Source organism: Gopherus flavomarginatus, chromosome 3 (assembly GCF_025201925.1).
Source record: "Gopherus flavomarginatus isolate rGopFla2 chromosome 3, rGopFla2.mat.asm, whole genome shotgun sequence".
NCBI lineage: Eukaryota > Metazoa > Chordata > Testudines > Testudinidae > Gopherus > Gopherus flavomarginatus.
This window is the reverse complement of record NC_066619.1, coordinates 256,075,939-256,102,078: the sequence shown is the minus strand read 5'-3', so window position 1 is coordinate 256,102,078 and position 26,140 is coordinate 256,075,939. Positions and strand designations below refer to the sequence as shown.

Here is a 26,140-nt window from a genome sequence, read left to right as displayed (position 1 = left end):
GGCATTTGATATGGTCTCGCATGATATCCTTATCGATAAACTAGGCAAATACAATTTTGATGTGGCTACTGTAAGATGGGTGCATAACTGGCTGGATAACCGTACTGAGAGAGTAGTTATTAATGGCTCCCAATCCTGCTGGAAAGGTATAACAAGTGGGGTTCCGCAGGGGTCTGTTTTGGGACTGGCTCTGTTCAATATCTTCATCAACGACTTAGATGTTGGCATAGAAAGTACGCTTATTAAGTTTGCAGACGATACCAAACTGGGAGGGATTGCAACTGCTTTGGAGGACAGCGTCAAAATTCAAATTGATCTGAGCAAATTGGAGAAATGGTCTGAGGTAAACCGGATGAAGTTTAATAAAGACAAATGCAAAGTGCTCCACTTAGGAAGGAACAATCAGTTTCACACATACAGAATGGGAAGAGACTGTCTAGGAAGGAGTATGGCAGAAAGAGATCTAGGGGTCATAGTGGACCATAAGCTAAATATGAGTCAACGGCGTGATACTGTTGCAAAAAAAGCAAACGTGATTCTGGGATGCATTAACAGGTGTGTTGTAAACAAGACATGAGAAGTCATTCTTCCGCTCTACTCTGCCCTGCTTAGGCCTCAATTGGAGTATTGTGTCCAGTTCTGGGCACCATGTTTCAAGAAAGATGTGGAGAAATTGGAGAGGGTCGAGAGAAGAACAACAAGAATGATTAAAGGTCTTGAGAACATGACCTATGAAGGAAGGCTGAAAGAATTGGGTTTATTTAGTTTGGAAAAGAGAAGACTGAGAGGGGACATGATAGCAGTTTTCAGATATCTAAAAGGGTATCATCAGGAGGAGGGAGAAAACTTGTTCACCTTAGCCTCTAGTGATAGAACAAGAAGCAGTGGGCTTAAACTACAGCAAGGGAGATTTAGGTTGGACATTAGGAAAAAGTTCCTAACTGTCAGGGTAGTTAAACACTGGAATAAATTGCCTAGGGAGGTTGTGGAATCTCCATCTCTGGAGATATTTAAGAGTAGGTTAGATAAATGTCTATCAGGTATGGTCTAGACTGTATTTTGTCCTGCCATGAGGGCAGGGGACTGGACTTGATGACCTCTCGAGGTCCCTTCTAGTCCTAGAGTCTATGAGTCTAGTTTAACTAGATGTGGGAATCAAAGGGAGAATTTCTGCGGTCTGTGCTATGCAAGTGCTTATGATCATGATGGTCTCATCTGTCATTAAAATTTGTTAATCATAGCATTCAATTAATAAATTTATACCAATGTAAAACAAATATTTCAACAAAACTGTCATGTTGTTATTTGAACATTCCCTAAAACAGTATTTCTGAGAGAGACATTCATGCGATCTATTGACTGATCAGCAGTTACTGTACTATTAATTAGATACATGGTGCTCCATGGCAGGTAAAGTCTACCAAGCAGATAAGAATTATACTGCTCCAATCCCCATATTCAGTTGTAAGTTCATAGACTCCAATGTCAGAAGGGACTACTGTGATCATGTACACTGACTTCCTGTATAATGCAGGCCACAGAACTTCCCCAAAGTAATTCCTAGAGCGTATATTTTAGAAAAACCTTCAATCTTTGATTTTAAAATGGCCAATAATGGAGAGCAGCAAAGAATCCTGTGGCACCTTATAGACTAACAGACGTTTTGGAGCATGAGCTTTCGTGGGGAATGCATCTGAGGAAGTGGGTATTCACCCACGAAAGCTCATGCTCCAAAACGTCTGTTAGTCTATAAGGTGCCACAGGATTCTTTGCTGCTTTTACAGATCCAGACTAACACGGCTACCCTCTGATACTCAATAATGGAGACTCCACCATGAACCTTGATAAAGTGTTCCAGTGGGTAATTCCCCTGACTATTAAATATTTATGCCTTATTTTCAGCCTGAATTTGTTCCAGCCATTGTATCATGTTATACCTGTCTCTGCTACATAGATGAGCCCATTATCAAACTTTTGTTCCCCATGTGGTTCTTAGACTGTAATCAAGTCACCCCTTAACTTTTTTCTTTAAGCTAAATAGATTGAGCTTCCTGAGTCTTTCACTAGAAGGCATATTTTCTAATCCTTTAATAATTCTCATGGTTCTTCTCTGAACCCTCTCCAATCTATCACTATCCATCTTGAATTGGGGACACCAAAACTAGATGCAGTATTCCAGCACTGATCCCACTAGTACCAAACACAGAGGCAAAATAACCTCTCTAGTCTAACTCAAGATTCTCCTCTTCATGATCCAAGGATTGCATTAGCCCTTTTGGCCACAGCTTTGCACTGGGACCTGATTATCCACTGTGACCCCCATATCTTTTTCAGAGTCATTGCTTCCTGGGATAAATGCACCATCTTGTAAATCTGAATGCTTCTGATAGCAGCAGGAACATTGGCGCAGCTGGGCAGTCAGTAAGACCAAAACTGAAAAATGATTGCATTTACTAACAGAGGAGAGAAGAGAACTGATTTTATACATTGTATACATGATTACGGCTACATTTTAATCACGCGTATTTTTAGTAAAAGTCATGGACAGGTCACGGGCACTAAACAAATATTCACGGCCCGTGACCTGTCCATGACTTGTACTATACCCCTGACTAAATATTGGGAGTGCTGCGGGTACTAGGGGTGAGGGGGGGCGGCCCGGGGGAGGCCTAGGAGGCGCTGCAGGTGCTGGGGGCAGCGGCAGCCCTGGAGTGCTGCAGGTGCTGCAGGGGGTGGCAGCCCGAGGGGCACTGTGGGTGTGAGCAGCCCGGGACCCCTGCTGGTGCTAGGGGAGAGGGTTGACGGGGTTGGCAGGCTCCCTATCCAGCTTCTGGGATGACGACGTCCCTCCCTAAGCTCCTAGCTCCATTCGCTGCCAGCTCTGCAGCTCCCATTGGTCAGGAACTGCAATCAGTGGGAGCTGCGGGTGCGGTACCTGTGGGTGGAGGCAGCGTGCGGAGCTAGGAGTTGAGGGAGGGATATGTTGCCACTTCACCTCTCCCAAGGTAAGCGCTGCTCCTCTCGTGCCGAACCCCCATCCCTGAGCCCCCAACCCAAACTCCTGCTGCTGGGAGGGTGGGGCGGGCTGTGACCCAAGACTGCCCCAGCAGCAGCCAGTGCGATTGGCCCAGGAACTGGAGCTGCCTGAGCTCCTTAGGCAGCCCTTGAGGCAGCGACACCGGCTGCTGCAGAAGACACGGAGGTAACACAAAGTCACAGAATCAGTGACCTCCATGACAAACTCGCAGTCTTATACATAATATCTAATAATTGTAATCACGTTTAAAACATCAAATAGCTGGCTTAATGGCTTAGTGTAAATACAGCTTCTCTGTGGGAGATCTGGGTTCTGTTTCTTGGACTTTGGATCACTGGGGACCAGAAGAATTGCAGTAGTAATTGTGTCAGTCTTTACCTATGTCAATTAAAGAGTCAAGTATGATCCTGGGAATGGCTATCAGCCCTAACAGAGGACAAACTTGGTGGCTCAGGCTAAAGAGAAAATGGAAAGCCTCACAATGATCACCAAGGCAAATTCAGAATTTGTAAGTGTATTCTTTGAGATAGTCAAGTTAAGCCTGTTGTTTAGCTATAAGAATGCAGAGAAGTACTAGCCGCAGAATAAATGAAGTTGGACCGAAGAGTGGGAGAACTTTATATAATCCTTTAAGAATAATAAAAAGTAATTGCCAACTAACCATTTGCAATGTGTAAGGAAAGTAGAACAGTCAGAAATAACTAAACATAGTGTGTATTTTGATCAAAACAATTGCAAGTAGAACAATTTGGAGGAAAACTCTGTATTTTCTATATGCAGAAGACCAAGAAGAAAAAGAAAATAAAACAAAGTCAAGACCAAGAGGAAGAAGAAGCAGAGAACTCAGAATATGTTGAGGAACCAGTAAAACCCATCCCTCCTAAGCTGGCTGATAGCCTGGAGGTAGAGCAACAAGTTAGAGAAAAAGCCATCAACATCAGGAGGAAACCTGGAGAACCTGTTTTAATTCCTGAGTTGAGCCTGATGGGAAGTGTAACTCCTAATGATCTGTGCCCCAGGTAAGATTGCTCTGAGACATTTATGGTTCTCTACAGATTAGTTTGTCATTTATTATGTTAAGTAGATGAGGTAATATATTTTATTGGACCAACTTCTTTTGGTGGAAGGTACAAACTTTCATGGTTCACAGAGCTCTTTCTCAGGTCTTTGAAGCTTGAAAGCTTGTCGTTTCCACCAACAGAAATACATTACCTCATCTACTTTGTCTCTCTCATATCCTGGGACTAACACATCTGCGACACTGCAAGTACTTATTATTTTGTCATTATCAATCTTCTGTTATATTTTTAGTTTGAATATTATTTATTTATTTATATTTAATTTAAATTAATTCAACTTTAGAAATACATTCTGAACACCCTGCTTAGCCTAGCTATTGGAATGTTCAGCATCTTCTTTCTACAGTTGGTATAATTCTATTAAGTTCCTTTGTAGGTCACATTTAAGATCCTGCGTATATTTGAACGTTGGGCAAAATCCTGCAGGTTCCTCCATGGTCAAGGAGGGCCCTACATGCAGTGGAAGAATTTCAGTACCAGTGTCACTAGGAAGAACAGGTGCAAAGTGGAGAGGCCATTCGCTGAACTTTGGTAGCTCTTTATATATTATGGAGTCCAGCTCTGTGACAGCTCCCTGTGGGAATGAGGACGCATATCTGTAGATACACTGAGGAAGTGTCAAGGAAGTGTGGTGGGTCCAGTGGATCAGTAAACTGCACAGATCCACTGTCCATGAATCCTTTAGAGAGGGAGAGACAGTGGGCCACAATCACCTGTACAACTATGAGCTGTTGCAATATCTGTGGCCTAGCTGCACATGTTAAAAATGTCACACACTCCACTCAAACCAAATACAAAGTCCCTTTATCTCAGGCTGTGGGCAAGATACTTAGGGACAGAATCATTTTCACAACCCAAAGTTAAAGAGAAAGGCGCCTCTGCATCTGTGACTCATGGAATGTAGCAGATGCCAGCGTAGCCCCTTCCATGTAAAGTGTTTAGATGCGCAGTCGTCATAGATTGTTGACCCTCTGGTTGACTCCAACTCTTCCCCGTATATTTTCCTGTTCCTACTACAGCCAAGTACTGGGGCTTTTTAGGGGGTTTGGGGATGTTGGCAATGACAGACAGCCAAATCAAAGGCAGAGTATGGGTAGCTGTGCAACTGGAATGTAGCCATTACTACAGACCAAGGACTATATTAGCTTCTGTAGTCACTACATCTCCCCACTCCCAGTTGAGTTTTGTGGCCAGTAGATACATGCAGGCAATAGCCCTTATTCCTCTGCCTGCCCGCAACACCCAATACCCCTATGCACTCCTCTTCTCAGCCTAACTCATGTAGTGGAGCTGCAGTGGTTAGTTTGCAATTTTGGGACTTTCACAACCACGGAGGAGGTTGAAGAATTTCACCAAATGTTGAATGTGTTTTTTTTCCCCCACATCACTTATGTATATAAACAGCCATTTCTTCTTCGAGTGCTGTCCCTGTGGGTGCTCCACTCTAGGTGATGGTGCGTCCTGGCACCGTTGATCAGAGACTTTCAGTAGCAGTGCCTGGTCGGGATGCACCCCCTCAGTTGGTATCTCCCATCTCGTTGGAATCTTCCTGAACATGTGCGTCCCGCACCCTCCTCAATTCCTTCTCACCCTTCCTCTGCTGAAGACGGGACTCGGCACAATGCTGATCCTCCTCCCTGGTTTCTGAAGGAAACAATTATAAAGAACATAGAAATAGTTAGTTAGTAACATCACAGTTGTTTCCCTTCCTTTAGAATAGTTACTTAGTTAAAAAAAAAACAAAAAACATTTTTCCTCAAGTTTGGCTCCTACTGAGACACTCTCCCCTGGCATTACTAGCGCAATTATGCAAGGGACTTAAGGATTCAAAGAATGTGCTTCCTGTCAGGACTTTATGCCAACGTCCGATGGACACTCACACTGTGTGAAGTGCCTTGGTGAGAGACACGTTCCTGCGAAGTGTGTCCACTGCACAAGCCTAAAACCCAGGGCTCATCGTGACAGGGACCTGTGGCTGAAAATGCTTCTCATGCAGAGATCCCTGCAGCCGCCTCTGGAGACGGGCAGTGGCAAACCCTCTCCCTCATGCTCCCTGGCCAGGTCTGAACCGACGGGGGGCATGGCTTCACCCTCTCTGGAGCAGAGGCAAGAAGCTCGGCAGCTGCCTATGGAGCAGGGCAGTAAACCCGCTCCCTTGCCAGATCAGAACCGATCGAGAGCCTGGCTTCACCGTCTCACGTGAAGAGGCCGGAAGCCTTAATGTCTCCTCAGAGACACTCAAGAGGCTAAAGGATCTCCTGCAGGGTCTTTACCCTTGGTGCTGTCAGCGTCGAGAGCAGGCAAATCTGACCGCCCCTGCACTTCACAAGCAACTCTCACGGGGCTCAAAAACAGGGACCCAACGTCCCACAGCAGGAAGCTCTCCTTGGCACCGGTTCCCCTGGCGCCGACAATGGATCTGGTGCTGGCAACGCATTCCTCCCCCTGCACTGAGCTTGCCTGCTACCCCCGTTGCAAATTCAGACCCCTTGCGGGGCTCTCACAAACAGCGCTCTCGGCTCCTGCAAAAGTGAAACTAAAATCACTCCGGGCTGCCGCTCACACTTCATGCTCTGCAGCACACCAGCCTAGGGAGCAGCAACAATTCCTACATCAGCAGGATATCTCTGTGGCCCCTCAGCCTGACTCTCCGCTCCTCACAGGGAGCACTCACTGTTTGAACAGCAGCGCTCCCCACCTGACCTGGATACTTTCACTGATAGTGAGAACGGCACACAGCAGCAGGCAGAGCTATCCCTGCCAGAGTCTTCCCCTCCACCTGGAGCCATTCATACTCCAAGACATGGGACATCATAAGAATCAGCCTCAGTTTCCCTACTTTGTCCCCCAGTGGCCGGGACCCATCTTTTTCCTACCTGGTGCCCTGGCCTCAGTGGTACCCGTGGTTGGCTCCTGTCACCGCTCCTCCTTGCCCCCCTTCTACCGGACTGCAAGCTTGTCCTATGCCTATATCCCTAGCTCTATCAACATCTAGAGCTCCTGAACAACCCCCCCCCCCCAAAGACGTGGGCTATGAATCGTTCCCTGTTTTACTGGCTCCTGCCTTGCCATCAGCAGCAGAAGTCGCCCTTATGCCTCCACCTCCCCAAAACATGGACGACTTTATACAATTCCAGGAACTTTTTAAGAGAATGGTACTCAGCCAGGACATCCTCCTGGAGGAAGTCCAGGAGACACAACATAGGCTTCTCAAAATCCTCCAACACTCTGCACCTTCAAAGATAGCACTACCCATAAACGAAACTCTCCTAGAACCATCTGGTACTCTCTGGCAGACCCCTGCCTCCATTCCACCAACATGCAAGAACACTCAACATAAATACTACGTGCCTGCGAGGGAAGTCAATTTCTTATTTTCCCACCCCTAACCCAATTCTCTTGTGGTGGATGCAGTGACGCACAGAACAAAGCAGCCACACTACCAGCCCACTCTGCACGATAAGGACCTCAACTTCTTGACCTCCTGGACCGCAAGGTTTATACTCTTCTACTCTGCAATTTAGAATTGCAAATTATTCCATCCTCCTTGCAAGCTATGACCATGACAACTATAACAAGCTCTTTGATTTGCCTCCCATATACCAGAGGACAGCAGAGCGGACTTCGTTAGTCCTCGTCAAAGGTCAGTTGGTGTCTAGGATGGTACTACAAGCGTCCATGGACATGGCTGATCCAGCATCCCGCACCACTGCAGTGGTGATTTGCTGGTCGTCTTGGCTTTCAGCATCCGGTATCTCTAAAGATTTTGCAGTCCAAAGTGGAGAATCTCCCCTTTGACAAAGAGAACCTCTTTTCCAAAAAAAAAAATTTAAAAAAAATGAAATCTTTCACACTATGAAATACTCTAGAGCCACTTCGCGCACATTGGGCATACACCCATCCCTCTCCAGGAGACAATGGTATCAACCTTACCAGAGGCCCAGCGCACAACAATATCACTGACCCCAGTCCACACTGTATGACACTGGGGGCAAAAGCACAACAGACCTCCTAGATGCAGGCAAAACCAGGCGCAACCAAGTACTTCCCACCATTGGGTAACAAACAATTTTGAAGTGCTGGTTGGGGGTCTACGCAACCACCCCTTGACTCCGCCGCCTATTTGCCCATTTGGCTACCGCCTCCAGGCATTCCACCATGTCTGTCAATAGATCATGCAGGACCGCTGAGTTCTGGAAATAGCTCAGTCAGGTTACTCCATCCCTTTCCTATTCTCCCCACCCACCCTTTCCCCTTCCCCGTCCCTCTTAGGGACCCCTCTCACAAGCACCTTCTCTGTGTGCAGGTGGCTCATCTTCTCCACCTAGGTGCAGTTGAATGTTTGCTGATGCAACATCGGGGAAAAGGATTCTACTCCCAAAAGAAAGGGTGGGGGGTGGAGACCTATATTGGACCTACACCAACTGAATAAGTTTGTACGTGTACAAAAATTCAAGATGGTCACATTGGGCACAATAATACCCGCACTGGAACAAGGTGACTGGTTCACAGCCCTCACCCTACAAGATGCCTATTTCCATATATCCATTCATCCAACCCAGCAAACATAGTTTCGGCATAATACTGACCTCCACTACCGAATGTATTGGCCTCCCTACATTGATGGATAAAACCAGAGAACCTATGCACGGACTTTCCCTTTCATCCACACTCCCAAGTACTCATGCTGACCACGGTCGCTTCCCAGATAGATCGCAGAGCGCACTTAGGCAATCACAAGGCATGGGGCTGCTGGTCCTTATCAGAGATGTGTCTGCACCTCAGTCTCCTAGAACTCAGAGCTGTCAGGCAGGGAGGAGCACAATCTCACTCCCTATGCACAACAGCCATTAAACTATGGAATTGGTGCATACAACATCACATAAAAGTCACCGCTTCCTACCTGCCTGCGTGTCACAATGCTACCGCTGACACACTCATCAGACACTTCTCCAAGAAACACGAATGAGAATTACATCCCGCAATACCCCGACAACTCTCCTCCCACTGGAACACTTTCTCGATAGACCTGTTTGCCACTCCTCAAAACTGCAAATGCCATCTATTTTGCTCCAGAACGGGCCTTGGAAATGCACCTCATTCCTTGGAACAACTCCCTCATGTACGCTTTTCCACTGATTCCACTGATACACAGGGTTCTACGCAACATCACAGAGGACAAGGCCCAGGTCATACTTATTTCCCCAGGTTGGCCCAAGCAGATGTATCCTTACCTGCTACGCATGTCCATCCGTCCTCCACGTACTCTCCCCGACAGACCACATCTCCTCTCCCAGAACTGCGGTCAGTTTCTTCATCTGCAGCTCTGGAAACTCCATCTAGCGGTGTTGGTCCTTCATGATTTCAATCCCACAAATTAGCCTGCTGAGAACAGGTCCTGCACAGTAGAAGGGACTCCACTCCTAAGACTTACCTGCCAAAGTGAAAATGCTTCTTCATCTGGTGCTTCCAGAGATGCCTAATACCCCAGACTGCAACCCTCCCTGACATCTTAGACTATCTTTACAAACTAAAACAGGATGGTTTTTCACTCAGTTTTATCAGAGTACACCTCGCAGCCCTTACCACCATTCATGACTCTCTGGCCGACTATATTCACTTTCGCACACCCCACCATGAAACACTTCCTCATGGGTCTGCAAAATCTCTACCTTGAGATTCATTCACCAGGAACCTCCTGAAGTCTCAACCTAGTTCTCCGCACTCTTATGAAACCCCCTTTCGAGCCCCTGGCCACCTCATCCCGGCTCCACATGTCCATGAAAGTGGTTTTCTTGGTTGCCATAACGTCAACGAGAAGGGTTGTTGAAATAAGCGCCCTGATGGCCTACCCTCCCTACACCATTTTCTCTAAACACAAGCTTATCGTACGAACCCACTCCAAATTCCTCCCCAGGGTAGTGTATACCTTCCACGTTAACCAGTCAATACACTTACCTGTATTCCATCCCAAGCCTCACATGACTCCACAGGAAGCTGTATCACATGCCCTCGACGTCCGACGGGCTCTTGCATTCTATCTTGACAGAACTAAATCATTTTGTGAATCCCCTAGGCTTTTGTTTCTACTACCAAGAGATCAAAGGGTTACGCTTTCTCTAAGCAAAGACTCTCCAAGTGGATCTCCACCTGCATCAGATCCTGCTATCAGACACAGAATGTTCAACCACCAGAGGGTGTTGGGACTCATTTTATTAGAGCAATGTCAACATCCATTGCCTTTCTCCACAACGTATCTGTTACAGACATATGCAAGGCAGCCATGTGGACATCTGACCACACATTTGCCAAACATTATGCTGTCACACAGGATACCATGGCAGACACCATAGTCCGCCATATGGTACTATCTACCGTTGTCCCTCACACAACTCCAAAATCCCACCAACCATATTGGGTACTGCTTCACATTCACCTAGAGTGGAGCACTCGCAGGGACAGCACTTGAAGAAGAAGAGAAAGTTACTTACATTGTAGTAACCAAAGTTCTTCGAGATGTGTGTCGCTGTGGGTGCTCCACTCCCCGCCCTCCTCCCCTCTACTTTGGAGTACTAGTATGATTTCTCCACAGTAGAGAAGGAACTGAGGAGGGTGCTGGACACACGTGCTCAAGAAGATTCCAACGAGACGGGAATACCAACTGAGCGCGTGCATCCCGACCAGGCACCACTACCGAAAATCTTCGATCAGTGACGCCAGGACGCAACGTTACCTAGAGTGGAGCACCCACAGGGACACACATCTCAAAGAACTTCAGTTACTGCAAGGTGAGTAACTTTCTCTTTTGTAGTTGATAGATGTTAAACTAAGGCTGCTTGCCTTCTTTGTGGTTTAGGCCACCATGAGCACATCGCACCTGAGCCCAAGTCCCTCCATAAGTTCCCAGGCAGCTTTGAAAAGGCCTTTCCATCATAAGAATGATGTGTGCAACATTGACACTCCCTTCTGACCAAAATCTTGCAGTGAACAAATAAACAAAAAATGTCCCTGAAGGAAACCGACCTTTAAAAAGTATTTAAATCTTAAAAAAAAAAAAAAAAAAAAGTAAAAAAACCAAGCAGACTTTTTACACTTGAAAAGGGAGAAATGTCAAAGATTCCATGAAATCCACTAGAAACTTCACTGTCACTATCAATGTTATGTGGAAGGTGCTCAGACACCATATAACAAGCAGTAGATAGAGAAGAAATTTACACATTGTCAGTGTTTCACAATTTAACACAGATTATTTAATGGGTTTCAATGTCTTAAACTGTTCCATATTAAGGTTATGCAGAAAATAGCTTTAGCATAAACCATTCCTGTTGCTGTTCGTCTTTCACACTGCCAGGATATTTTAGATCCTAACTGCTTTTGATAATGTTTATAATTTGTGGGGGAAAAAATTTTCACTAGATGAACAGGTCAGATTTTATCTCCACTTGAGGCTTCTTCATATAACAGTAAGAGGAAAAAGTTTATTATAAAATCTTTTTGCATGCATGAGAAATCAAAGTAACTGTGGAATTCCCAAGTCATTTTCCTGTGTAGTGATGTTTCTATAGCATAATTAACTGGCCTATTTTTGGTTTTGTCTCTTGCTTTCTCTTCAGTAATCAGACTCCTATAAAATACCCCAAAGAGTAAAGATATTTTCCACAAAATCTCTCTTGCTACAATTTATGTTTAACATGTTCACAGGGCAGAAGTTTTAAGACGAGAAGATGTAAAGAAACGTTCAGTGTTTTTAAAAGTTCTTTTCAACACTAAAGAAGTGTCGAGGACCATCAGCCGGCAAATAAGCTCAGACTTCAGAGTTCACTTTGGACAAATTTTCAATTTGAAAATATTCAATTGGCCAGAGAGTTTGAAACTTCAGGTACATTATTCTTTTGCAAGGGCTACATTATGTAACAAATGTTAAAAAGACCATTTAAATTAGTTTTACGCTTTTACGCTGTATTTTTTTAGAAACAGCTATAAGGTTGTAAAGCATAGGTCCTCCAAGGCCTGAATTGTTCCTCAGCTATAAGTGACAAAGATCTAACTTGACATTTCATTTTTAGCCCTGGGCATGTATTGGGAGGGGAGAGGGCCAAGATTTGTCCTGTATCTCTTGGTCTGGACAGTGTGGACTAAGACTCAGAGAACATCTTTAAAACATCTTTAAAAAATACATTTAAATTAATAGGTTCTGGCTAGATTCTAGGTTTCAAAAGGAAAATTAATAAACGATCAAATTATATGGTTCAGTAGGTAAGTGAAGCAACTTTTTTACTTTTAGAGAAGCTGTGGTTTACATCACAGATAAAACAAATATTATGGTCTGTTCTACTCAGGAAACTCTTGTCCATAGAATAAAACTACTGAACAATTTGAAAAAATGTAGTACTCTTGATCAAGTTGTTAAGTTGAGTTATAGAGAAGGATGCACTCTCTGAATTCTGAGAACTGCCTCATTCATTTGGAAAAGGGTAATTCAACAGTGTAATGAAGCAGACAATGGCACATTTTTAAAATAACCCATTGTTAAAATGTTATGTCTAAGGGGTGCCTAATGCAACATTTATCATCCAGGCTGTCTTTTCATGGGACAGTTAAAGGTACACACTAGCCTCCTTTCTTCCATGTCCACTTGTGCCACCCATTCTCTTGCACAGGGACAGGTACAGCTGCAATCCTTTCTCTCAGTGTAGTGCTGAAACTGACCCTCCTAGTACTTCTTTTGCTGCAAACCACCCCAAAGGGGACCAGGAGGGGAGACAGGGTCATCGTACGTGGTCCTGTGGAGATGGCCAGGCACATTGAGGGAAATAGGCTACATTGTCCTAAGGGCTGATATAGTTTACATGCTCTCATTTGCTGTAGCTCAATAAAGGGTTGCATCTTATGAGATGTGATCCCTCCAGTAGCTTCCCTGGTGTGGGGTGTCTCTGCCACCACCAAGTTGGTCAGTAGTTGCATATTGTGTAGGAAGGTAGTAAGGATTTTCATTAGTCTAGATGTTGCCCTAAATGCCATCAGGCACATGAGATGTGGAGGGGACGCTCAGCAGCCAAAGTTGACAAAAGGGATTTTTATGAGTCAGCAAGGATTCCTCCTGGGTATTCCCTTAGAAATTATCTTGTCCACTACTTAGTTATTGCTTTAAACACTGTACATGTGTAAATATTTAAATTGTTACTTATCAGTCTAATATTCCTCCACCTTTTAATCATGTTAACTGCTTTTTTCTGAAAACCCTCCAACTTACTTATATCTTGTAGTAATGAGGCACCCAGAATTGAATGTAGCATTTCACTACTTATGTCTTGCTTATTTCAGATATATGAAACAATGGGATTCAGCAACACTAACTTGTTAGCAGAAATGTTTATACCTGTCCCTGAGACTACAGTTCTCACTGGTAGAGCTCGTACAGAAGAAATAGAGTTTAGCAGCAACCAGCGTGTGATGTTGGACCACGAAGGAGTTGGGAGTGGTATGGTTTCTTGCTTACTCTCAGTGGTGCTTGGATTAGAATGTTTTACACTTAGATTGAGCCCAACATATTACTTTTACATAGTTTTAGCCAAGTAAATAAAATATATTTCTGTATGTTAAGAATGTTCTGCTAGTCTCAGGCATAAAGCATAATTTAGAATCTCTGAGACTGAGTTATATAAAACTGGCCCAGTTCACATTATTAGCTAAATTTGTGATGGGATTATTTTTGTCCTACTTTGTGAAATACTTTCAGTTTTTATGTGATAAAAATTATATGATTTTAAAAGGAGTTCTATTTGTTACTTTTCACTGTGTAAAAATAGAATCCTCTCTAAAGTTTTGACTATAAGAAATATATGTAGTGAGGCAGTAAGAGCTAGTATAAAATCAGCATGGCTCCACTGACATAATTGATTTACAGCAGCTGAGAACCTGGCCCTGTAAAATATATTCTTGTGTACTAGTTTGTACTCTTCCTAACTGGTTTGCTTACACACTGTAAAAATGCTTTATCGCTTTTCTTGGCTTCCAACAACATGAAATCCCAATAACTTCTTTCTCAGCTGGTACTCAAAGTCCCTGCACTCCAGACTCTCCACCATTTTATTGTTTTTTTTATTTTAGTAATAAACATTTATATAGTACTATAACATTGCGTGGTGTTTTACAGATTCTTTAGAGATTAACAGATTACTTTAACCGTGTCCCAAGGAGTTTCCAATTTTAAATTAGACATGAAGATAAACTAAAGAGAGGAGTAGAAAAATGGAGAATTAAGGTAAAAATAATAATGAGAGTCGTATTATGAAGTGAGTGACTCATACATGTCAGTATTTGCAATAGAGACTAGGGTAGGGCAAGAGAGCAGGAGCAACCTGCACCGGAGTGAAATCAGTGGTGGAAGGCCAGGTGAAAGGTATGGGTGCTGAGCAGAAGAGAGTGAGTGGGTTAAAGGCCACTAAGCATGCTGGATATACATAAGGCTGTACATCATGGTTCCCTGGGGGGCTGACTTTTCAACCATATGTCTTTTGATTCAGGCATGAAACCTTTTGGAAAAGTGAGAGCCTTCTAGCAGTGGTTCAGTGTGCAGTTAGGAAAACAAATTCTTCCAAGAGTAGGTGTTGGTGCTAGTTGGTGTTAATAAGCACATTCTTTTCACAGATACTGAAATAGTGTTTCATAAATCACAATAGGATACTGCAATTTTGAAATTTCCAGGAAAGATCATTGTATATGTTGCTTTTCTCCTGGTTGTAGGCGTGCCATTTTCATTTGAAGCTGATGGTAGTAATAAGATTACTTTAATGACCTCTGGCAAAGTGTCCAGTAGTGTTTCCTGGGCAATTGGAGAAAATGGAGTACCCTTAATTCCTCTAGTATCACAGCAGAAAACGGGGATTCCAAGGTAATATGCTGCAGCGACGTGTTGAAAAATTTAATATATTATGGTATTTAAAAGTATTTGGAAAATAGGTGATTTTTAATAATGAAACAATGACTGTCATATGGCTTTTTAAAATACAGAAACTTTCTTCTCTTATGTACTTTATCCCAATGCAAAGGATAGAGAGATAATATTTTAGGTAAATATTTTAATTAACATTTTAATCTTTTACTATTTGGTTGCTAGACAGCATAAAATGCTGAAAGAAGTGGAAGCTGAAGCCTTCATTATTATAATGCCCAGATAGCAAACTAGGGTCCGTGTAGTTTTTTCTTCTTGTTTCTTGTGTTAGAGTGTGAAGAGAACATTATTGGTAATCACCACCAAGAAATACAACCCTTTTACAAAACACATTATGCATACAGTCTGTCTACTTTAAATGGCATTCTTATCATGAGTTGAGAGAAACTAAACCACAGGAATGATAAAGAGGGTAGCACCGGAGTATTGTCACTGTTGCTCTTATTAATTTAATTGGTTAAAAAGAAACCTGGCCTCAATCCATACTAAATTTACTTCCCAGCCACTGGTCCATGTGAGCCCTGGAAGCCTGGTAAGCTACAGAAACTAATCCCTGGTCTGTATAAGAAAATGTCCCCTATCCTGAGGCCGCAAACTAGGCATTGTGGATTGCCCCTTCCTAGTGGTGGTAACGTTGATCACTTCTGTGTAATTCCAATGAACTGAATGGAGTTACACTGTGGATAAATATGGCCCTCTGACTCTGCCATCAGCTCCTGGAAGTTGTATTAGGTGACTTAACTGAGCATGCTCAGAGTTTTCCCTGTCTTCTTAATGTGAGAAACAGTTCTTCCCAATAATAATTCATCCAGTACTCTCTTTGACCCAAACTGCAGCCAAGAAAGAAAGTTATTCTAGATTGATTAGCTCGTACTTACTGTATGGTGGGAGGTTGAAAGATCATTAGTAGCATGAGGCAGTGGCTTATTCATATGATCTCTGTTACTTCTGTACAATTGTGCAGCAGAGTTTTTTAAAATATGAATGAATGCAGTGCTCATGAACAGTGCTGCATTGGCTGAAGTCCATTGTTTGCCCATAGAACAGGTAAGGTCCATGCCTACCAGTGCCATGGAACTAGGAGTGCAGGCTGCCTCCTCCTATGTGCTTCAAACCTGATCTGGAAAGATCACCTCTAGGAGTGAGAGGGTATTTTGGCTATATACCCAGTCAGTGCTTGACCTCTGCTGAGCCTTTCAAAAAGGAGGCCAAAAAGGAGATAGTGTGGGGGAGGGGTTCCCTTACCTTTGGGCTGTCATAACTTTGCTCCTGAAAACAATTCTCGCAACCTCCTTTTATTGCATCTTCTTGCTGCTGTTTTATAGAGGAATCACCTGATTCAAACCAGGTGTAGCTCCTTTCATAATCAGGGCTCACTAGCCGTTAGGCCCAGTAGCCCTTAAGGGCAAACCACCCTGTTACATTCAGGGTACGCTATGAAGATGCGCATACATACATATAACTTCCCTTAGTGCGAATGGAAGTTACCTCTGTTTGTCTCTTGTTGCACAAAGGATCTACCATTCCAAAATGTCAGATATATTTCATTCCAAACACTTTCATAAACCACCATTCTGAAAATTCAAAAGCTTGATTAATTCCATAACAAAAATCCTTCATCGTATTGTCATGGTAATTAATTTTATTGTCCTTTTCACAAAAGAAAACATTGTCTGTCCTTTTATAGATCATAAATATTCGTAGCAAAAAAACACCACAAGTCATGAAGAGAAAAATGCCAAAAGCTTGCTTGCTTTCTTATTGCGAGTGTGTGATGAAATTTCATATTTCCAAGTGGTGGAATTTGCAGTCAAAGTATTTTTTTTTCCCAAAAGATTATTCTTTATGTTTATTATATTTCACTGACCCAAAAAAAGTCTGTTTTTAAACACTGAATCCTTTGGTATCAACTGTCATTTCAGTGCTTTAAAAAATATTGATGCTGTTGCGTCTATTGGCACTTCAGGCTTAACCGACATGAAGAAACTAGCCAAGTGGGCAGCAGAAACAAAGCTGGATCCAAATGACCCAAAAAATGCAGATCTGATGCAGTTGATAATGGTAAGAGGCTTTAATGAAACCATTTTGTTGAAATCTGGGATTTGCAAAAAAAAAGTATGCCTTTTAAAGGAAGTGAAAAAAATAATCCTGCTTTAAACAGTTCAATTCTGCATGTAGTTGATTGGCAATGCTGTATCTTATGTTTAACATGACATCTTGGATATTCCTAACTTGCTGTTTTTCCATAAATTTAGCATCAGTCACTAAATCAGTGGATTTTAGAATCCTTAAAAAAAAAAAAAATCCTTTTTTGTACTCTAAGCATTAAAACATAGATTGGATTCAGTAACTTTAATTTGTATGACTTTCATGCTAACTCTGTCCCTAAATGCTTAATATAATTATATTGATCTCGCTGAAAGCCATTATCTTACTCCCACTGAAGTCAATGGGAATTTTGCCATTCACTTAAAAAAACAGAATTGGGCTGTAAGTGATCGTAACAACATATCTTGTGTTTATTTAGAGGTATGAGGTCACCAGGTTCATAATTGAAACCAGGGTGAAAGTACGCTTTTTTTTGGCTCTTTTTAGCTCTGTTTTAGTTTCCCTTCTCAGTCTTTGTTGTTTAGCTATGAGTCGTAACAGTCGACGGTACACTTCACCTTTCTCTTTCATTTAGAAAATAATCTTCCAATTGATTTTTTGTTTGTTTGTAAAAGAGTCAAATGTTACAGATCCCAGATGCTGTCACATTAGGAAGCATACATGTACATCTAGAGCCCATGGTCGCTGCCAGAAAGGAGCCTAAGCTTACAATGTGTAGAGTTCAAGCCAGTCTGGCTAGTTCTATATAATTTGGATGGAGAGATGAGTGGACAATCAAACCTTTAAACTGGATGTGTGGTTAGTTTTTACACCCCATCTTCAGTAGGAGGAGGGTTCATCAACGTCAAGTTATGGTACAGGGTTTACACACTGTCTGCCTTATGGAGATTCTGAGTTAGTTGAGTTTCTCTGTGCATGAAAATTATTTTTCCTTTATTCAGTAAGATTTTCTGGGCAGGTTGTTTTCGCAGAACAGATCATTGGTTTGGTTTAAGAGATTTATCTTTAAATCACCAAACAGTAAATCACAATCTTGAAAATCTGATGACATAATTTGAGATTTTTTAAGACACTGATTTTCAAAATACAGTTGTGTGACTTTGAAAATCAGGTTGACACAATGTACCTTATGTTTTTTTAAAAAATTTTGATGGAGTTAATTTAACAATGACATTAATTATTTAAAAAGAAAAAAAAAAGAATCTGCCTCATCATAATTTTGAAATGCATTCAGATGCTGAGCTGTATTTTCTGTGTCTCGCTATATGATAAGACTGGCCTTGCTGGAAGTATCATTGGAATGCAACTCTAACTGAAGGATAAGACAGAACCATTCACAGGAATGGAGAAAATGAAACATGGTACTTCTAATAAATAATACAAACACGAATTTGATATTGGGCACTTGATTTTGAAATGTTAAGCTAGTTTTGCATTGATATAACCCATTGATTTCAGTGGTGTTACACTTGTGTGAAATTGATGTAATGGAAAGGGAATCCGACCATATTTTTAAATTAAATAACTACGTATGTCAGACCAAATTGTGAACCCCCTCTCCGCTGGGGAGCAATTGTTTATGCAAGTAATCCTACTGGAGGAGATGACACTGCTCAAATGAGTAACAGCTCATTAATGGAAGTGAAGCATTCACAAACTGCTCTTAGCTAACCTCAAGCCTCAGTCCTGCAAAGACTCACATAGACTAGGGCCCTACCAAATTCATGGTCCATTTTGGTCAATTTTAGGATCGAATGATTTTAAAAATTGTAAATTTAATGGTTTCAGCTATTTAAATATGAAATTTCAGTGTTGTAATTGTAGGGGTCCTGACCCAAAAAGGAGTTGTGAGGAGGTTGCAATGTTATTGTAGGGGAGGTTGCGGTACTGCTACTCTTACTTCTGCGCTGCTGCATGCAGAGTTGGGCCCCCAGTCATCAGCTGCCAATATCTGGCCGCCCAGCGCAGAACTATGGGTGGCATGGACTGGCGGGGCATTGCCTTCAGAGCTGGGTGCCCAGCCTGCAGCCGCCGGTCTCTGGCCACCTAGCACTGAAGGCAGCATAAGTAAGGTTGGCAATACCACAACCCCCTTAAAATAGCCTTGTGTTCTTCTTTGAATGATTGCTCTTGTGTATTCCACAGTTGGTGTGCGTGCTCACCACGTGCACCGGTGTCGGAAGTTTCTCCCTTAGCAGTACCCGTACTGAGGGAGCACCACTGTGACCCTTGGTGTGGCGCCTCTGTATCGTGCGCTCCCCACACCCTCAGTTCGTTCTTGCCGCTGGTGAAAGTAGTCGGAACATCTTGCTCCAGCCTTGCTGCAGCTTCTCTAGTTGATCTTACTAGTATAGTTACTTTTAGTAGTTTTCAAGTAGTTAGAGTGGGCTTGCGGCATGCCCCAGGCTTCAAGTCATGCGTCTCCTGTCGCCGTTCTATGTCCAGAAGTGATCCACACTCTGAGTGTCTCTTCTGCTTGGGTGAAACTCACGTGAGTGAGTGAGTGCTGCAGGATCTGTAGATCATTCAAGCCGTGGAGTAAGAAGGAGAGGGACATCAGTCTTCGCGCTCTCCTGATGGAATCGGCACTGGCCTCTACCTCGGCACGCCGAGCAGACTCGGTGCCTGGCACCACATCTTCGAGGCGTAGCAAAGTCCCCTCGACTAGCCGGCTCCACTCCCCTTCCAAGAAGCAAGGGAAGACTTTCGCTCAGTGGTGCCGAGAAAAGGATGGGGTAAGGCTAGTCCCAAGCCAGGCAGCCCTCGATCCCCTCCAGGCCCTAGGCCTCCGACTCGTGTTGAGCAGAGCAGCCTGGCTCTATCCATGCGTGTCTCCCCTGTGGTGAGGATGCTGTCGACGCCAGAGGCTGTGCAGGCTGCATGAGACATCTTGAGCTTACCAATACCCGGGTCACCATGCCTGGGGGTGGTAGCGGCCTACCTCCGGTGGAAAGGGGTGCAGATCTTCCCATACCTGGATGATTGGCTTCTCAAGGGCAGTTCTCGGTCTCAAATGCAGGCACATGTGGAGCTGCTCTTGTCCACATGCGCAGATCTCGGCCTAGTAGTGAATGAGAACAAATCTATGTTAGTCTCAGTTCAGCGCACAGAATTCATAGGGGCGATGTTGGACTCATTAAGGGCTACAGCCTCTCCCTCTGGGCAGGTTCGAGACCATCAAAGGCCTCATTGCCTCGGTCATGGCCTTCCCTGTGAAATGGCAAGAGTGTGCCTTCAGATCCTCGGGCACATGGCGGCATGCACGTACGTATTCTGCCATGCCAGGCTCAGCATGAGTTCCCTACAGCTCTGGCTAGCTTCTCAGTACTCCCAGGCCCGGGACGGGCTGGACAAGGTTATCACGGTACTGCCCCAAGTAGTTGCCTCCCTACAGTGATGGTCCCTCCCGAGCAACATGCTGCAAGGGGTCCCTTTCTGGGAAGCCTCCCTGTCATTAGACCTGGTGTCAGATCCCTCAGAACTGGGATGGGGAGCTCATATAGGGAACATTCAGACCCAAGGGAGATGGTTGGCCTCGGACTTGTCCTTCCACATAAATGCCAGGGAGTTCAGGGCGATACGGTTGGCGTGAGTAGCTTTCAGCATGCAGCTTCCCGGGAAGGTGGTCAGAGGCCTTATGGACAACACCGCTGCAATGTACTAGGTCAACAGGCAAGGCGAAACTCATTCCTCGGCCCCATGCCTGGAAGTCCTGAGCCTATGGGAATTCTGTATAGCCCAAGATATCTCCCTGCAAGCCTTCCACCTACTCGGCGTCTGCAGTGTGCGAGCCAATTGCCTCAGCAGGGTTGTCTCCCACCAGTACGAGTGGTCACTCTGCTTGGAGGTCACTCACCAGCTCTTCCGAGAGTGGGGAGTTCCATGGGTTGACCTCATTGCAACCGACCAGAACTTGTGCTGTCTCCAGTTCTGCTCCAAGGGAGGAATGGGGAAAGAGGCAGTCTCAGACGCCTTCCTCCTGCAGTGGTTAGGCCAGCTTTTCTTTACCTTCTCACCTTTCCCCATGATTGGCAAGGATGTGGGTCATCATTATAGCGCCAGACTGGGCCCAACAACACTGGTAAGGGACCCTCCTGCACCTCTTAGTGGCCCCCCTGCGGAGGCTTCCGCTTCGTCTGGACCTCCTCTCCCAGGAAGGAGGCCGCCTTCTCCATCCCAACCTAGCTGCACTCCACCTGACAGTGACGTTGCTCAGTGGTTAGATGAGGAGGAGGGGAGGTGTTCAGAGGATGTCAAATGAGTCCTGCTGGAAAGTAGAAAGCCGTCCATGCGATGGACATACCTGGCAAAGTGGTCCAGATTCTCTAGGTGGGCAGCGAAGCGGGGACCCTCCGCATCTTCCGCACCGCTCCAGATTGTTCTTGATTACCTCCTGTTCCTTAGGACCCAAGGGCTAGCTCTCACCTCTGTGAAGGTACATTTGGCAGCCATATTGGCCTTCCATCCGCCAGTGCAGGGCCAATCAGTCTTTTCTCACACTATGACCTCCCACTTTTTAAGAGGACTGGACCGTTCGTTCCGTATGCTAGGAGCCCCATTTTGCAATGGGTCCTAAACCTAGTGTTATCCTGTCTTACGGGATCTCCCTTTGAACCCTTGGCCACATGTTTCTGGTCTCACCTGTCATGGAAGGTAGCATTCTTTGTAGCTATCACGTCAGCCCACCATGTCTCGAAGGTCAGGGCCTTGACCTCAGAACCCCCATATACAGTCTTCCACAAGGATAAGGTCCAGCTTCGCCCACACTTCGCATTCCTCCTGAAGGTGGTCTCCGCATTCCTCCTGAAGGTGGTCTCCACCTTCCATATGGAACAGGCCATTTTCCTCCCGATGCTCTGTCCTCAGTCCCATTCTCCACAAGGAACATTGCCTTCACACTCTCAATGTGCATAGGGCACTGGCCTTCTACCTGGACTGGACCAAGCTGTTCTGGAAATACTCACAGCTGTTTGTTGCATCGGCCAAGGGGGCAGCCCATTTCCACCCAGCGCTTTTCCCGGTGGATCACCTCGTGCATATGCATGTGCTATGACCTGGCAAGGGTTCACCTGCCACCGATCGTCAGGGTGCACTCAATGAGAGCTCAGGCCTCGTCGGCTGCCTATGCAGCCCATGTCCCAATCCAGGACATCTGTAGGGCTGCCACGTGGTCCTCTGTCCACACGTTTTCTTAGCATTATGTGATCGTCTCCCAAGTGAAGGATGACGCGGGTTTGGTAGGGCGGTACTGCGTCCTGGAAACCTTTAAAATCCTACCCACAGCCATCAGATATAGCTTGAAGTCACCTACTATGGAGTACACATGAGTAATCACTTGAAGAAAGGACAGTTACTTGTTCCATAACTGGCATTCTTCGAGATGTGTTGCTCAGGTGTATTCCACATCCCGCCCTCCTTCCCCTCTGTCGGAGTTGTCTGGCAAGAAGGAACCGAGGGTGGCAGAGCGTGCGGCTCCCCTTATAGCGTGATATAGAGGCGCCACTCCAGGGATCGCAGTGGTGCTCCCCCAGTATGGGTACTACTAAGGGAAAAACTTCTGACACTGGTGCACAAGGCAAGCACGCACACCTACTGAAGAATACACTCGAAGAATGCCAGTTATGGAACAAGTAACTATCCTATCCCCCTGCAACTCCGTGTTGGGTCAGGACCCCCAATTTTAAGAAACACTGGTCTCCCCCATGAAATGTGTATAATATACGGTAAAAGCAAACAAAAGACCAGATTTCACAGAGGGAGACCAGATTTCATGGTCCATGATGTGTTTTTCATATATGTTGATATATGTATAGCTTCAGTTGTCACAACAGTTATTACAATATTTTATATTACATTTGAATTGTGAATGAATTAAATTCCACTATATTCTTACTAAAAACTAAGAATTATTAAAAACCTTATTTTAAAATATTAAATATTCTATTTTGGCATATTCAGGCTGGTTTTGGTTACAATGAAGCTCTTGGCAATATATCTAATGAATTAGTCAACCCATTGAAAAAATATTTATGGACATTTTTCACTCTGAATTGAACTTTTAATATTTGCTTTTGTTATTTAGGTTGCCACTAGTGGAGATGCTTGTGTTCCTGGTTTCTTCAGACTGGAGCAATTGCAGCAAGAGTTTAATTTTGCTTCAGATGAGGAACTTAACAGATCAAAAAGATTCCAACTCCTACAACTCAGACACAGAGAGGTGGCAGAGTTCCGTAATTATAAGCAAGTCCCTTTACTTGAAAGAGAAATAACTGAAAAACTTTTTGAGGTAGGTTGTTGTCTGAGATTATTTAAATTATGGTCTTTAATAAAATATTTATCAGTATTATCTTCAGTAATATTTGGCTTGATAAAGTCAGTTCCTCATTACTTTGAGGGCCAAATTCTACCCTGACTTCAACTACATTGACTACAAAAGGATTACACGGAGTGCAAGTCAAAATATTATTTCACTTTAAATATACCTCATGTTACCTGAATCTAGAATTTGATTGTCTCCTTCCAAAGAAAAGCTACTGGAACAGACTCTGGAGGAAGAAGATTTAAGTGGAGCTGCATTACAACAATCTCCCCTATCCACCAGTCTATTTGGAATTCTCTTTTAAAGGAGAATTCCGAACATGAAAAGTCAAGAGAGGTTGTGCAAAAGTTAATTGAGGCACCAACTTTATTAACTTTCCTCCAATTCTTTGGAGGGGCTAAAGAAAACAATACTACTGAATTGAAGCAAATATTGGGGGGAACAATCAAGCCCATCGTGTTTTCTTTTTCATGTTTTATCTAAACATCCTTCTATGATCCTGGGTCTCTGATGTCATTTAAAGTTCTTCAGTTGACCCCCCTGTACCTTCCCACCCATGGGATGCACTGGTGGTGTAACTGACAGTCGAATGTTTCATAGCAGTGCCTGTTAGAGTGCTCCCCTGCCACTCCTTTTACTTTTATTGAACATTCTGAGGATGAACACTCCAGCCACCTTAGTTCCTTCCAAATGTCTCAGCAGGTGGACCAGGAACCTCTCTGGATCCAATCTCTTCAAAGACACTGTGCCTTAGTTAGATTTCTTAATTAGTTAGCATTTGTATTGGAAATTTTAGCTTTATTTATTTTAAAGAAGCCTTATTGAGGGCACAAGAACAGACCATCCTGAAGTGCAAAAAGAATAGCAAATATGTCAGGTGACCAGCTTGGCTTAACAGTGAAATCTTCAATGAGCTTGAACTCAAAAAGAAAGCTTACAAGAAGTGGAAATTTGAACAGATGACTAGGGAGGAGTGTAAAAATATTGCTAGAGCATGCAGGGGTATAATCAGGAAGGCCAAGGCACAATTGGAGTTGCAGCTAGCAAGAGGTGGGAAGAGTAACAAGAAGGGTTTCTACAGGTATGTTAGTAACAAGAAGAAGGTCAGGGAAAGTGTTGGGACCCTTAGTGAGTGGTGGAGGCAACATAATGACAGATGTGGAAAAAGCTGAAGTACTCAATGCTTTTTTTGCCTCAGTCTTCACAGACAAGGTCAGCTCCCAGACTGCTGCACTGGGCAACACAGTATGGGGAGGAGGTGAGCAGCTCTCAGTGGTGAAAGAACAAGTTAAGGACTATTTAGAAAAGCTGGACATGCACAAGTCCATGGGTCCAGATCTAATGCATCCGAGGGTGCTGAGGGAGTTGGCTGATGAGATTGCAGAGCCATTGGCCATTATCTCTGAAAATTTGTGGTGATCGGGGGAGGTCCCAGACGATTGGAAAAAGGCAAATATAATGCCCATATTTTAAAAAGGGAAGAAAGAGAAACTGGAGAATTACAGACGGGTCAGCCTCACTTCAGTCCCTGGCAAAATCATGGAGCAGGTCCTCAAGGAATTAATTTTGAAGCTCTTGGAGGAGAGGAAGGTGATCAGGAACAGTCAGCATGGATTCACCAAGGGCAAGTCATGCCTGACCAACCTGATTGCCTTCTGTGATGAGATAATTTTCTCTGTGAATATGAGGAAAGTAGTGGATGTTATATAGCTTAACTTTAGCAAAGCTTTTGATACAGTCTCCTGCAGTATTCTTGCCAACAAGTTAAAGAAGTATGGATTGGATGAATGGACTATAAGGTGAATAGAAAGGTGGCTAGATTATCAAGCTCAACAGGTAGTGATCAGCTCCTTGATGTCTAGTTGGCAGCTGGTATCAAGCGGAATGCCCCAGGGGTCGGTCCTGGGGCTGGTTTTGTTCGACATCTTTATTAATGATCTGGATGATGTGATGAATTGCACCCTCAGCAAGTTTGCAGATGACGTTAAGATGTGGGGAGAGGTAGATATGCTGGAGGGTAGGGATAGGGACCAGAGTGACCTAGACAAATTGGAGGGTTGGGCCAAAAGAAATCTGATGAGGTTCAACAAGGACAAGTGCAGAGTCCTGCTGTAATAACCTTAGTCCCAGATTTGGACCTTAGCGTCCAAAATATGGGGGTTAGCATGAAAACCTCCAAGCTTAGTTACCAGCTTGGACCTGGTACCTGCTGCCACCACCCAAAAAAATTAGAGTGTTTTGGGGCACTCTGGTCCCTCTGAAAAACCTTCCCTGGGGACCCCAAGACCCAAATCCCTTGAGTCTCACAACCAAGGGAAATAATCCTTTTTCCCTTCCCCCCTCCAGGTGCTCCTGGAGAGATACACAGACACAAGCTCTGTGAAACTACACAGAGGGACTCCCCCTCTCCGTTCCCAATCCTGGAAACAAAAAGTACTTTCCTATTCCCCCAGAGGGAATGCAAAATCAGGCTAGCGATCCAACACACAAATCTCCCCTTTTCTTCCTCCCACCAATTCCCTGGTGAGTACAGACTCAATTTCCCTGAAGTAAAGAAAAACTCCAACAGGTCTTAAAAGAAAGCTTTATATAAAAACAAAGAAAAATACATACAAATGTTCTCTCTGTATTTAGATGATATA

General features: G+C 44.1%; 1 protein-coding gene across 4 annotated transcripts in view; it reads left to right on the top strand.

The window, feature by feature from the left end:
* Nucleotides 1–26,140, top strand: part of CC2D2A (coiled-coil and C2 domain containing 2A) — a 155,467-nt gene that overhangs the window by 59,498 nt on the left and 69,829 nt on the right. For all 4 annotated transcript variants that reach the window (XM_050947299.1, XM_050947302.1, XM_050947301.1 and 1 more), the window contains 6 exons: nt 3,818–4,056; nt 11,818–11,995; nt 13,441–13,597; nt 14,863–15,010; nt 16,993–17,131; nt 23,262–23,465. In XM_050947299.1, coding sequence (XP_050803256.1) covers nt 3,818–4,056; nt 11,818–11,995; nt 13,441–13,597; nt 14,863–15,010; nt 16,993–17,131; nt 23,262–23,465 — 1,065 coding nt within the window. The remainder of the gene's footprint in view (nt 1–3,817; nt 4,057–11,817; nt 11,996–13,440; nt 13,598–14,862; nt 15,011–16,992; nt 17,132–23,261; nt 23,466–26,140) is intronic.